The sequence below is a fragment of the Sinocyclocheilus anshuiensis genome, unplaced genomic scaffold (assembly GCF_001515605.1).
Source record: "Sinocyclocheilus anshuiensis isolate Anshui unplaced genomic scaffold, SAMN03320099.WGS_v1.1 scaffold128, whole genome shotgun sequence".
Taxonomy (NCBI): Eukaryota; Metazoa; Chordata; class Actinopteri; order Cypriniformes; family Cyprinidae; genus Sinocyclocheilus; species Sinocyclocheilus anshuiensis.
In genome coordinates this window covers 243,236-257,525 of record NW_015555710.1, presented here as the reverse complement: position 1 = coordinate 257,525, position 14,290 = coordinate 243,236, and the positions used below count along the sequence as shown (strand labels likewise).

Genomic DNA, 14,290 nt, shown 5'->3' with positions numbered 1-14,290 from the left:
GCACCAAGAGCTTGTAACACTCCAAAGAGAAAGGAAAAATTGAAATCGCATCATATGACCCCTTTAAGCCAAAACCTAATCCTAACCCTAACTATATAGTAAGTACATATTTAATTAATATTAATTAATATTACTCAGTACTTAAATGTATAATTACACTGTAACAAGAACACTTTAAAATAAAGTGTAACCGCATGTACTGTGGTACTGTACATTTAGAAAATTGTCATTTTTAAAAAATATGATAAAACAGGCAATATCATGTACTGTAGCAAATACAATACAAGTTCATTCAAATTCGTTGGTGTGCTGCTCATGCTTATTTATTTATTGATTAGAGATTTTCCTTCCTAACCTTCTATTGATTGTGAGGAAAGGGGATTTGTGGTTTTGCCAAGCTGTGACGTAAACTAAAAGCTACTGGCTGTTTTCAAACGAGACAAACTCTTTAGTATGTTCCCAACTTACTGTTTCAAAATATGTAAACGCTAGAAAGAAAACTGCACTTGTCAAACCATTTTATATTTTCGTTGTTGGCATTTTACATCTGTATTGAATGATTTCATCAAAGCGGTACAATGTGGAATTCTTTCTTAAAGCAGATGTTTTTGAATTGATCACAAATTTATATTTATTGCCGTCAGTGTCAACAATCGAACCCATCATCTTGGCATTGCTAGCGTGACACTCTATTGTTGCGCTTCAAGGATGCTCATAAAAAATGCCCCATCTTATTGTCATCAAATTATTACAAATCGTGATATCCTGTGTGTGTTTGTGAGCGAAATAGGAAACAGTTATTCACACACATAGGAAACCCTCTGATATCTCAGTCAGGTGATGTTCTTCAAGGCCAGTGTCTCTGTACATCTGGATGATGCTGATATATTCATGTGACACACGCTGCCCCAGTTCATTCAGTCATCTCCTCACTTCAGCCTATCTGATCGGACCGTTCGACAACTGTGAACACAAATCTTAAACACACAAAACCCCAGACAACATTTCCTAGGTGGGGGCATTGAGTAGGCTAATGGGTGTTTTGTGCATGCAAATCATTACCTTTAAAGCAAAAGACAAAATAATCTCCTCTTCTCTCCTCTTCTCTCCTCTCCTCCTAAATTAGGTCATATCTGAGTGTTGCACACTGCCACACAAGAGCTGTCACCCCGGAAACCAGAGATGCCCCACAGCACTCTGGGAGTATGACTGTCACACTCACTCAGCACAGCAATTAGGGCCCACACACACACATACCCAAACTGTAACACACACTTAACATACCTGCATCTATACACAAATATACACAAATGCCAAGAGACCAATCCTGTACAATATTCCACTGTCTGACAGCTTGAAAAGTAAGAGGCAAAACACACACACACGCACTCGCGCGCACACACCTGAGTCCGTCAGACTGTCGATTGTCTTATAATGATTTTGTGAAGCTAAGGTTGGAAACTTAAAAAGCTGAAGTATGTGTTTGTGTGTCTAAGTGTGCATTTTAAGTGCCCCATGGGTTTGGACTGGAAGGTTTCCATGGTTACCCGTTGAGGGAGATATAACTGCGCTTTAAGATTCTTGTGTGTGTTTGTACATGTGTCAGTTGTGTTTTGTGTGTGTGCTTGTATTTCTATAGGGTGTAATAATCATGAAATATGACAGAGATGTCATGTGGTGGTCATCCGTGTGTGTGCATGTGTTCCTGCCAACAGGATTTGTCAAAACTGTCTTTTCCTCAGTTTTTTTTTTTTGTGCCAGAATTCGTTCTGCTCTGTATTTTCAGCCTTACATGTACATACGACCTACATAAGAATTACATTTGAACAACAGCATGTGTTCCTGCTCTTTGGGGAGCCCACATTTTGAGTATTTCAGCTTCATTGAGATTGTTGAGTAAAAGTATCTTTTTTCTTTCACTTGATGAAAATGGTATTTTAGGGCTCATTAATTTTTATCGTACATATTGAACGAGTACATACGGTTCATATGCCTAATGTCAGACTGATATTGATTGAACTGCGCTAGTAGCCTTGCTTTATCTGTCTGCATGTATCATTCTCTCTTTCTCTCTCAGGTGTAACAACCGAACTCAGTGTGCAGTCGTCGCTGGCCCTGATGTTTTTCCTGACCCGTGTCCTGGAACGTACAAATACCTTGAGATTCAGTACGAGTGTGTGCCATACAGTAAGTTCTCACACACATACAGATTTAAATTAAGCTTTGTTCAGTATTGCTATTGCTATTGCTCATACTTAGGGATTTAAACAAACTTCTAACTTTTAAGTATTAAACTTTGGTGTATAATTCATTCTTTTGTGCTACAGGCTATAGACATGAATTATATGTAAAATTGTGTGGCTTGTTGAGAAGAGGTGTGCTATTACTTCTAAAAGATCCATGAATGCGTCAGACTTAAATGAATATTCTGGGTTTAATACAAGTTAATACAATCGACAGCATTTGTGGCATAGTGTTGCCATAGTGTTACCACAGAAATGATTTGCCCTCAAGGCTATAGTGGAAGTAAAATGCATTTTTTTTTTAAGATTTACAAGCAGAAATGTAAAGCTTATAATTGAATGAAAGCACCTGCCTCAATTCTTTTTGTGTATTCTTTGACCTGCAAGGTTTTTTTTTTTTTTTTTTTTTCTTTCATTTTTATGGCTGTTAGGTTTTTAAAGAAAGTAAAAAAAAAATTAGTTTTAAAATGGGATAAAACATTGTTTATGCCCTGTGGCTATACATTTAAAACAGTCAGTATTTCAACATTTACAAATGGATCACATTCACTTCCATTGTACTGCAAGTTCTTTGCTATAACCCAGATGTTTTTTGTTTTGTTAAAAAAAAAACCTAAATCAAGTTATAATTTGTACAATGTTACCCTTTCAGCATTTCTTTTTAAATTAAGGCATTACTACTTATTAAACTTTTCACTAATGTAGTAAATATATACGTATGTATGTACATATAGAATACCAGCAGCCTCAAGCTGTTTCAAACTAATTTTCCAGGTTAAAGTTAAGCTCTGTCGACAACATTTGTAGCATAATGTTGATTACCACAGAAAATGATTTAGCTTTGTCACTTGTTTTTCTTTTAAATAGCATAAATTGCGGTTATAGAAAGACAGAAGATTCCATTTTTTACATTAATTATTCAGTAAAAGCCTGTTAATTATTTGAATTGTTCTTTGTGAGGAAGAAATACTTTTCTTGGTAGATGAAAGTTATGCCTTACTGATGTAACTCCATTGTTATTTCTGTAAACATTGTTTTACAGAAAGTTACGTCATGTCCCTTTCTGGTATTATTGCACGTATGGTGTGGCTGTACTTCAGTCTTTTTTTTTTTGCCTGGCCCTCAGTACTTTGTAAGTGCCTTATTGTACCTGCTGTTTTTGGTGTTCTTTCGGTGCTTTTTTTAAAGAAACTGTGGTAATAGACTTTAATAATAAACATTACACCTCAAATAATATCGATAGAGTTTAAACATTCAAGGCAGGGGCATTTTCTGAAATTTGTCTCTCTCAAGTACAGAAAAACAAGTGCACTCACATCTACTCAGACAAAGAGCCTCAAGACCATAATAATGACTCCATTAGTTCAGGTCACTGTCAAATTTTCATATCAAATTGATTAGAAACTTTTGTACTTTTCTTAACAGCTTAGCATTGCAGTGATTGCTACCTGGCACCTCAATCAGATCTGTCACCAAATATGAACTTGTACCTGACAGAAAAATGCATATGAATGTACTTCTGTTGCATTTATCCGCTGTTGTCCGACCTCGTCCCTTGCCATGACTCACGGGAAAAGAGCCTGTCAATCATCCGAGGGTTGAGCGATGTGGTTTCAAGTTCTCACGGTTTCTGTGTGGTTGGTGTTCCAATCTGGGGTGGCCATGGCAACGGTGATGATAAATCAGTATCGTATGACTGCGGCACTGGCAGCAGGAAAAGCCTGAATACACTTACACACTTTGTCTCTCCTACACATTCACATACACACTCATACTGATTCACAAATGGGTGGAATAGCTGAGACATGGTGGAATTTCTTGCACAGAGCTAAATGACACAAAGGACAGACAGGCAGGATGCACACACGGTTCTTTTTGACCTTTTGACCATAAATCGTCCTGCGCATATGGGTCATGAAGTGTGTGAGTGCTCATAAGTGCATACATGTGTGTTTGTGACCATCTGGTCAAAAAAGGCCTAAAACATTTTTTCCACAGGCCCACTAATTAGTGGGGAGGTCCATCATACGTACGGACATGCACACAAACAGTCTCACATGCACACACACAGGCAGGTAATTTAATTAGTTCAGTCTTAGAAACCCATGGGAACATGTTCCAAATGTTTTCTTGAGGTTTTTCTGGCTTTCTCTTCTCCCCTGTGATGGAGGAGTTGGCAGAACTCCAGTCAACCTTTCTGCTTTGACCTCAATATGGGACGACTGTTTTACCTACACTCTAAAAAACTTCACCTCATATACTGTAGATATTCAGTACCTGCTCCTTAGATCTGTGTGATTAACTGCTGTCTTTATGGAGGGAATAAAGTAGTTTTTAAACTACAGTCTAGGAATCTTGCATCTATTTACGTTGAAAGGATAGTTCACCACAAAAATGAAAATTCTCTCATCATATGTTCATTCCAATCCCAGCTTTTTTCTTCTGTGGAATGCAAAAGAAAATAGTTTAAAAAAATGTTTCAACTGTGTTTGTCTGTACAATTTAAGTCAGTAGGGTCCAAAACAACCCCACTGTTTTTCATTGTATGGACAAAAAGGAAAAAAAACCCAGACATTTTCAAAAATATTTTCTTTTGTGTTACACAGAAGAAAGAAAGTAATTCATGTTTGGAATGATATCAGGGTGAGAAAAATGGTTACAAAAGATTTAGCGTGTTGCAGTGGAAAGCTGTGACCACTGAAAAGCTATGTAGAAATACATAAACATACATAAAATGTTCGTATTGCACTACATGTTGCTGTTTTTGCACTACTCATAATGGCAGATATAGTGCAGAAGTATGTGAAATGTTTTTGGCACTATCTTACTGTTTAAAATTCTTTGCCAGCCCAGCATAGCAACACTGGCTCAGCCAATAGTGTGAATTTGGGGAGGGGCTATCTGTTTGACTGACCAATGACTGACTGGGAGTGTTTTGGAAACCTGTTTGGAAACAATCAGTATTTTTGCAGTTCTGTTTGATGCATGAAATGGAAATAAATTTTTCTAAATGCATATTATTGATATTTTTGTGCACAATTTATCTGTGCATGCATTTAATTTTTCCTTTTTTTGATGCAAGCTTGCATTCAGATCTGCTACCATCTAATCAACAAACGATGGAAAGAACTATGTCCCTGACCTACATTTTTTTTATTTAATTTTTTGATAATCTGTTTTAAACATAGAGTAGAAATATGTAGCATCACCCACATCGGCCTGTCAGTTGTGATGGATAGGGTACTAGTAGAGGAAGTCGTAACCTCCCAGTGGGCCTAGACGCATCACTTCTTTATACATTATAACTGACAGCCAATGACTATCTCTTATTGATCCTTTTACAATGTGACTGAAACTCGACTAGGTGTGTGTGTGGGAGACATAATTGCTTCTAAATCAGATCTCCTGGAACCTCATTCACACACTCACACAGTCTCTCTCTTGTGTGGTGACTTATTTATTGAGTGATGCATTAACAGTTCATCCTCATGCATATTTCATAGAGAAGTACACACACACACACACACACACACACACACACACACAAAGGAACATAAATTGTAGCAACGGTGTAGATTGTATATTTCTTTCAAGGCAAGTCAAGCTCTTGGTGTCATTGCATGATTACAATGAAATTATTTTAGTCTTCCACTGCTGGTTGCATAATATTTAAAATAAGTATAAAAGTGTATGTAAATAGAAATTTTTGCAAAGGTAGAAACATACAAAAATGTTATTAAAACTGCGGTAAATTAAAGTGAGAAACAGATCATCTGAACTGTGTAATTTTCACATTACTACCGTCACAAATGTAACTGCAAAAATACTAGTTGTTTTCAAACTTTTTTTTGCCCCTAACTCACAATGACGTTGTGTCAGGCTACAATTTTTAATATAAAAATGAAAAAGTTCAGCTTTAAAAGGGGTGTAAAACCAAATTGGAGTTAACCATATATCTTATGCGAAATAAGTGAATAAATAATGGTCTTTTATCCATTAGTCAAGAAGGCTGGCCAAGAAAGATGGTCTGTATCACAATACTCAAGGAACATGAACAATTTTTGTGAAACAAACCCTATTTCTTTCTCTTTTTTGTATTCTGTCTCAAGTTTGTTTTTATACATTCATTTTTCTGGTTAATAGTCTAATATCACATGGACACACTACATTTGTTTTCAAAAATTATGATCACTTTGTTAATGGAATTTCTAGAATACAAATGAAGCACATTTTACTACTTTCACAAGATTGGGTTAAGACACGACGTGCATTACATGCATATGGAATTGAATTACTGTGAAGTATTTAATATTGCATCATTAATCTGTTGTTTCTTTCTCTCTCTTTCTCTCTTCTTCCACCCTTTTGTGAATGCAGAAGTGGAACAGAGAGGTAGGTCCATTACTTCCATTACTTTAATGCAATTTAAGTGTGTAATTCACTGTCAGGCTGTTATGGGGTTATTTGATACTAATGACAGATTGGCGATCAGTAGCTCATAATGGTTTATATTAGGAATGCGGAGGAGAAACTTGATCTCAGACCAAGGCTTTACTCCCTGAATTAGACCTCTGTTTCTCACTGTCTCCTCTCTCTTGATCTGTCTCAGTGTATCTGGTGGTTTACCATGTATCAGATGAACAGGGCGGTGTTAACACTGTTTAAAACTTAAGCTGCCGATTGTGCTGACCACAAGAAGCGGCAGTGTGAAACTGATGTCTTGCAATGTTTTGTCTCTTGAATGGCCTGGGGGCAATCTAGACTGTCAGACCTTAACATAATAACTTAATTTTCTTCATAGCTAGAGATGACGCATGAACAGTTATCAAATTTATCAAATGGCGAGAACACTCAAATTGTGAATTGGCATTTTGAAATTGGAGCTTTTTGTGTCAGTTTGCCTTGATTTGAAATAGAATGACATGCATATTAAAAAGCAAATTTTAAACTGACTATAACAGAAAAATAGCAGTCAATTTTACTGTGTATTCAGTTAGGAGCCTCTCAAGGTTTTTCTCCAATACCAAAACACAGTCACCACAGGCTTCTTGTTTGTAATTTTTGAAACATATTTTTTTCTGTAAAGCTGCTTTGAAAAGAAATGCATTGTAAAATGCACCATACAGATGAACATGAATTGAATGCTTGAATATGGATTTAGAAATCAGAATGGCAAAAATAAAAGATGTATAGGCTACCAAAACATTTGAAAGTAAAAAAGTGAATAAACACAAATATACTTGAGTTTATCAAAGGCCAAGAAAAGTTCCGGGATGAAGGCATATTGTGGAAAATTAATGCATCTAAAACAATAAAAGGAAACATCCAGTAACTGTTAAAATACCAGACACACTTCCCATGAGGATGTCCCTCATTCTGGGAACGGAATGGTGGGAAAGGGCCGATACTGTGGCAGGCATTCCGTGTGACTGTTTGTGCGCTCACTTCTCTGTTTGTGTGTGACCATGTAAGTATATCTGCATGGTTTGCAGGAGTATCATTATAAATCAAAGGTCATGAGTCTGCATGGGCCTTTTTTTTTTTTGCATATTTCTGCTTGTTGGTTGCACCACATGATTTTTTTTTTTTTTTGGTTGCACCGCATGACTTTGATTTAGTGAACATTTTTTCAAAGACATCATAAAAGATTACTTCAAAGTACTTAATAAGGACTTCTTTCTAGTATTTTCTTTCTTTTAAATAGACTTTTCTTCATTACATCAGGGCAATTGTATTACCCTGACAGTTTTGGCTTTGTGGCCTCAAAATGGATTTTAATTCAGAAATTAAAACGTGCTTCTCATAATAGAGAGTACAAAAGGCCATTGTATGTGTGAACTGCAATATATGTATTTTTCCAACTAATAACTATTTTTATAACTGTATATGACTAATAGATAAGAGAAAAAATTTATTGAATTATATTTTAAAAAATCACTGCAATTCACTCCCTCTTCCTCTTTCAGTCTTTCTCTGTCCAGGTGTATTGAGAGGTGTGTACCAGAGTGAACACCTCTTTGAGTCAGACCACCAGTCTGGATCATGGTGTAAAGACCCCCTACAGTCATCCAACAAGATCTACTATATGCCCTGGACTCCATACCGCACAGATACACTGACTGAGTACTCATCTAAGGAGGACTTTATTGCAGGTCGACCCACCACGACATACAAACTACCCCATCGTGTGGACGGCACCGGGTTTGTGGTGTACGATGGTGCACTTTTCTTCAACAAGGAGCGTACACGCAACATTGTTAAATTCGACCTGCGAACTCGTATCAAGAGTGGTGAGGCGATTATTGCTAACGCTAACTACCACGACACCTCGCCGTATCGCTGGGGTGGGAAATCTGACATCGATCTGGCAGTGGATGAAAATGGACTGTGGGTAATTTATGCCACCGAACAGAACAATGGACGAATTGTGGTCAGTCAGCTCAACCCATACACACTACGAGTGGAGGGATCATGGGATACGTCATACGATAAGCGATCGGCCTCCAATGCCTTTATGATCTGCGGAATCCTGTACGTAGTGAAGAGCGTTTACGAAGATGACGATAATGAAGCATTGGGGAATAAAATTGACTACATGTACAACACAGAGAAGAGCCGTGAAACACACCTCAGCTTTCCATTCCCAAATTCCTACCAATATATCGCAGCTGTGGACTACAATCCTCGAGACAATTTGCTGTACGTGTGGAACAACTACCATGTTGTCATATATTCTCTCGACTTTGGGAACAATGACAACAGATTGGGCTTTGGTGAGTTTCCCTTTAATTCAAGTACATTTTGTCTAATGTGTTATTTTTAATCCACTTGTAACTGAGCCACATATAGCATTTAAAGGGTTAGTTCACCCAAAAATGTTTTACTCACCCTCGAAGAAGGCCTTTATTCACCCCCCGGAGCCGTGTGAAGCACGTTTTATTATGAATGCGCGCGCTTTATTTGACGACTTGTGGACTGTTCAACTGCAACACCCGCAGACTGCAATGATAGAGCTTGGAATAGCCAGGACAATTTTTAATATAACTCCGACTGGATTCGTCTGAAAGAAGAAAGTCATATACACCTAGGATGCTTCGAGGGTGAGTAAAACACAAGCCAATTTTCATTTTTGGGTGAACTAACCCTTTAATAACATTTAAAAATTATTTTACATTTGTGACAGTATTTTGTGATCTTAGATGTTTTTACACCTAATTTGTTTGCGCACTCCAAGCTTTTTCAGGATGATTTGATTGTTTTGTACAGTGTCGCCTTTTACTTCACTTAGAACAGCTTTGAGATCAAGTGAAGCTGGTTCCCTTTCTGGTTCACTTTCTGGTGACAACAGCCTTAGTTATTGATACTTGTGTTGATTGCTTGGATTAATATGGTTTCATTACTGTAGCCACAGCCACTGTACAGTAATTAGTTTAAACTGACACACTTAGCTACCAGACTTTAATGTTTAAACACTATATATAAAAACAAAAAGGTGTTTAAATGAACAATTAACATTAAATTAAATTAACATTAAAATGATTTATTCTCAATTAATTCATGATAAATTACCAGAAATTGTAAAAGCATGATAAAAGTAGTCCATACATTTTGTGTGCTATAGTATATCTCATGTCTTTGGAAGTACTACAATAGCTTTTGTGGAACAGGATCAGACCAAAACTTACACTATGATGTTCCCTTCCAGTGACTTGATTAATCAAGAACTGCTGCAACCATTGAATCTGTTGAATTTTGAATTTGTGAACAGGACCAGTGAGCATATACTGTAGTTCTGTTGAGCAGTTTGTTTTTAGAGAACCAACTGATCTACAGTAGTTCAATGTCCAGACTGATCATTTGTTCACCAAACAGACTGATTCATTTGTAAGAGCTTACCAAAGGCGAGTACACTTGGAAAATAGATCTTGTGCTATGTTCCAAGTATTACTTAAGATACTTGGAATATAGCACAAGGTCTACTTTTGTTGTGATTTTTTTCATCATTTTTTATTTTATTTTTGGGGGACAAGGGTGAGTAAATAATGACGGATTTTTTTTTTTTTTTGAGTGAGCTGACCCTTTAAGTATGTGTGATGTCAGGGGTGAAATTTATTGCTTGCCCACAGAGTCAGAATTTAAGTATTGTACTACTCTGTGATTGTCAGTTACAAATCTACTTTGAAGAAGTAAACTGGCAGAGTTAGAAAGCCCTGTCATTTTCGCTCACTCATACAAGTATTCATGTCAATGATAAAAGGATTTTCCCCCTGACTTATATTTTCAGAGAATGTTATTGTATAGGTTATCACAGTCCATTAGTCAGGTTGTTTTTCACTTTGTTTTATTCCTTCTTCACATTTAGAGTTCAGGCACACTACTTGTATTGTATTGCAATTTTAGTCAGCTTGCCAGCTCAGCTGAAATGCAGCTGGAATTAATCATTATCTACAGTGTAAACTAACAGTTATTATCTCCAGCATCTACTGACATCCCCATTAGAACAGAGCAGAGTGTATCTCTTTGCTCTTAACTGGGTCCAAATTGAGCATATTGTATGAGATTTGCTTAATAAATTGCGAATAGATTCTCACATGCACTGTCAGTTTATTACAGAACAGCTCACACAACAAGCAAATACTAAATACAACTAATACAATTTTTATCTCTGAATAATTATGTTTCTAAACCCACACACTGATTTGTGCAGAATTTAGTACTTCATTTTCAAAACAAATCTCAAAAGGTGTAAATAGCTTTTTTTTTTTTTTTAAATATAGACCTCGTCTGCAGGTGCAATATATGTAGGTGCTTGTTAATGACCCTGCCTGCATTCATTTTCTTTATTAACCTCCTCCACTTCAAAGATCTTGTAAAGCTTGAGTTAGAGCGGGAGTGTTAGCCACCTAAACTAATGCAGATCAGACGCTGTCTAGTGGTCATATCAAAGAGAATATTGCTATAACAACACCATCTTTGTGTAGTTCAGCTTTTAATTAAATTTTATCTTGGTTTAATTAGTTTTTCATTTTGTCTGCATGTCAGCTTTGAAAGAGAAAAACAACTACATTCTGTCAATACAGCAGAGGAGAGAATGTTCTGGAAATAGAGGCTTGGTGCAAGACTTAACTCATTTAGAACTATACGATTCTTAATAGATTAACAATCATGATTATTTGCTTAAAGTAGAGATCACGATTCTAAAGAAAAATGTTTCTTTCTGACAAAATGTTTCTAATAAAAAATGCAATAAACAAGTTAGAAGTACAGGTATGTGAATGAAAATATGGAAACATGTCCATATCAAAAACATACATTTAAATTACATTTTCTAGACCGCCTTAAAGAAAAACATAAACACTTGGAAAAAGACAAATGAACATTATTGATTTTCAAAATTGGTTTTTGTATGTAGAACATTCACAGCTTATATGGACTGCACCACTGTCACGTGGGTGTTTTAATTGATATCTTTTGACCCCTATTTTTGGTTTGTTGCCACAAAAATGGAGTGCCTTACCAAATGTATCTGTCTTCTTAGCCATTAATTCCCAACAAATACTATAGTTACTAGAGTTATTGTTACTACAATGAAACTGTAGTAACTTGGTATTATCGTAAGTCCCTGTTGTAGCATGTTGGTTCACTCTGCAGTCATTGTGTCAATGCCCCAGGGCAGCTATTTTCAAGTCACGCAAGCACACCTCCAATAAACTGAAAAGCGAAAAGAATTAAATGTCAAAAACTATGTGCCATTTCAATAACATATGTCAGTTTAACAATAAAAAACTGACAGCAATGTTTAAATCAGCCTGCAAAAAAAATGTTTTTTAGGTTTGCACATCTCATGTGCATGCAGTGCAAAAAGAGCAAGAAATGCAAATAACAATAAGCCAATTACATCTTTTTATTGAAAGGCAGGACTTTTTCTACAGCCACCATATTGAGAACTTTGGTTTAAGTAGATTTTTTAAATATCTACCTCTGTTTGATGCAGAATGCATATTCATTTCTTATGGTTTCACTTTTAATTTGGAGTTAGTTAGTATTATTAATAATTACTAGTTAGTATTATTAAGTCTGCACAAAAAATACAATGAAAATCTATGCTGAAAAAAATAACTATTTGAATTTAAAACTATAATTTTCATGTGCAAGTCAGAGTGCTTGCACATGAAAGTTGATATATCATATTAGTTGATATACAGTAGTTTCATCAACTATAAATAGATGATGGGCCTAAGTTTTGTATGTGTGCTGCATGTCCCTGAACAAAGTATGTTTCTCTTGGAAGAGTTTAAGTGCTTGAGAAAGCTCTGGCATTCGGGTCAGCTGGGAGGACATTGAAAGATTCAGAGCTACAGGAACAGTAAAGAGAGAAGATGAAAAGATTGAAAGAGATTAGATTTGCCCAGTTATGTGCTTTCCTTTCCTCTTTGTATCTCTGACTTTCTCTTGCTACTTCTCGGTTTCTTTTTCTTTTTATTGATCTCTCATTGTCACTCTTGGGTGCAAATTCAAGCTTTTGCGCTACTTTTTTGGCCCAATATTTCAGCACGAAAACCTGCAGCTTATTCGCTATGCACATAATTCAGATTAACCAGCCACAAAATGCACTGGCTAATGGGCCTGATAACACCAACACAAAACAAAAATACTGTCTGATTTTCACATGCGATTTGCCAGTTCAGACCAATGGTTGAAAAGGAAGTCAAAGGGTATTTGTTCAGATTTTTATATTCACTATGGTGTTTACTAAAAAACTAAACACGAGTAAGAAAGTCTGTTTACGCATTCGTCCTCTGCTATCCACTGTCGTTCAGCACAATTGTATGTGAGCACCACCAAATCATAGATTTTAATTAACAGCATGTGACTAAAAGCGTGAATCTTTTTGGGCGGCCATCTTTATTTTGAAAAAGAAATGAAAAATAATTCATAAAAAATCTGATGAATTGATGGCACGTGAATTAACAGACATTCATTCAAAGAAAATGTTTATCATAAATAATTTTTGCACTGAAAATTCATCTTGTTGTACACAGGCCGTTCTGATATTAACACCAATGAACAGTAAAGTGATTTTTGTGTACATTTCCTATTAATCATGGTAGGAGTAACTCATCATAATGTGGAGAAGAGTGTTATAACTGGGCATATCAAGAATATAATCAACATTTTTAAAGAGCCAATTCAGGTGTCTGGATCACAGTGGTGGAGTAATGCTGTACATTCCCAGTAAAGTATGCAGATTGCAATAGTCTGCTGCAACCTCCACAATGTTGCAATATGGGGAATTGTGGCTTGCAAATTGTTAGCGTTCATTATTATTATCTTGATTTGCACAGTTCTATTGGTGAATATGGTGCTCAAACAATACAGAACTGCAAATCAGAATCAGCAGTGAAATTCTTAGTAAATTTCGGCCATTTATTTGTATCTTTTCTCTCAAATACACACCTGTTTATCCAAAGATCACAGACACCCACTCTGAGCCATAGAAAAATAGCTTTAAAGGGTGATAGAACTGAAATGAGTTCCGCTCTGTTAAGCATGCTCACACTGAGGAAATAAAAAACATGCACACATGTGTTTCACATGTAACACTCACCATCTCTCACTTAAACACATCTTGAAGTCTTACTGGTGATAGCAGTTTAATCTGCTTTACTTTAAAGCACGCTCTCAACTCTCTCGCTCTCATACCCAGAATCCTCTTCCTCCAGGTTTGCTTTAAAGTCTGATGCTAATGTAATATGTTAGGATTGGCACCGCAGATAGTTTAAGTGGAATAGCCTCCGTGCTCCTTTAGTGGAGTGAAGACTTCTGTTCTCTGCATTTATTAAATGAGAGAATGTCTAACATACGGTTAAAACTCTCTCCATTGGCAATTACAGTTCAGCACAGAGGGAAAACTTTATTTAAACCGATCCGCAGGAACAAGAATGCACCTGGATCTGCCAGCAGGGAGTTTAACACACAGATCAATCAGTAATGGAGTGATGTTCGCACTCACACTTGTATGCACACACTTCAGAGCTCAAAACCAT

General features: G+C 36.3%; 1 protein-coding gene across 1 annotated transcript in view; it reads left to right on the top strand.

Moving 5' to 3' along the window:
• The window catches only part of adgrl3.1 (adhesion G protein-coupled receptor L3.1), a 119,354-nt gene that overhangs the window by 41,482 nt on the left and 63,582 nt on the right, over positions 1-14,290 (top strand). Inside the window, 3 exon segments of the mRNA XM_016464929.1 lie at positions 2,078-2,187; positions 6,621-6,635; positions 8,210-9,016. Of these exon segments, the coding sequence (XP_016320415.1) occupies positions 2,078-2,187; positions 6,621-6,635; positions 8,210-9,016 (932 nt within the window).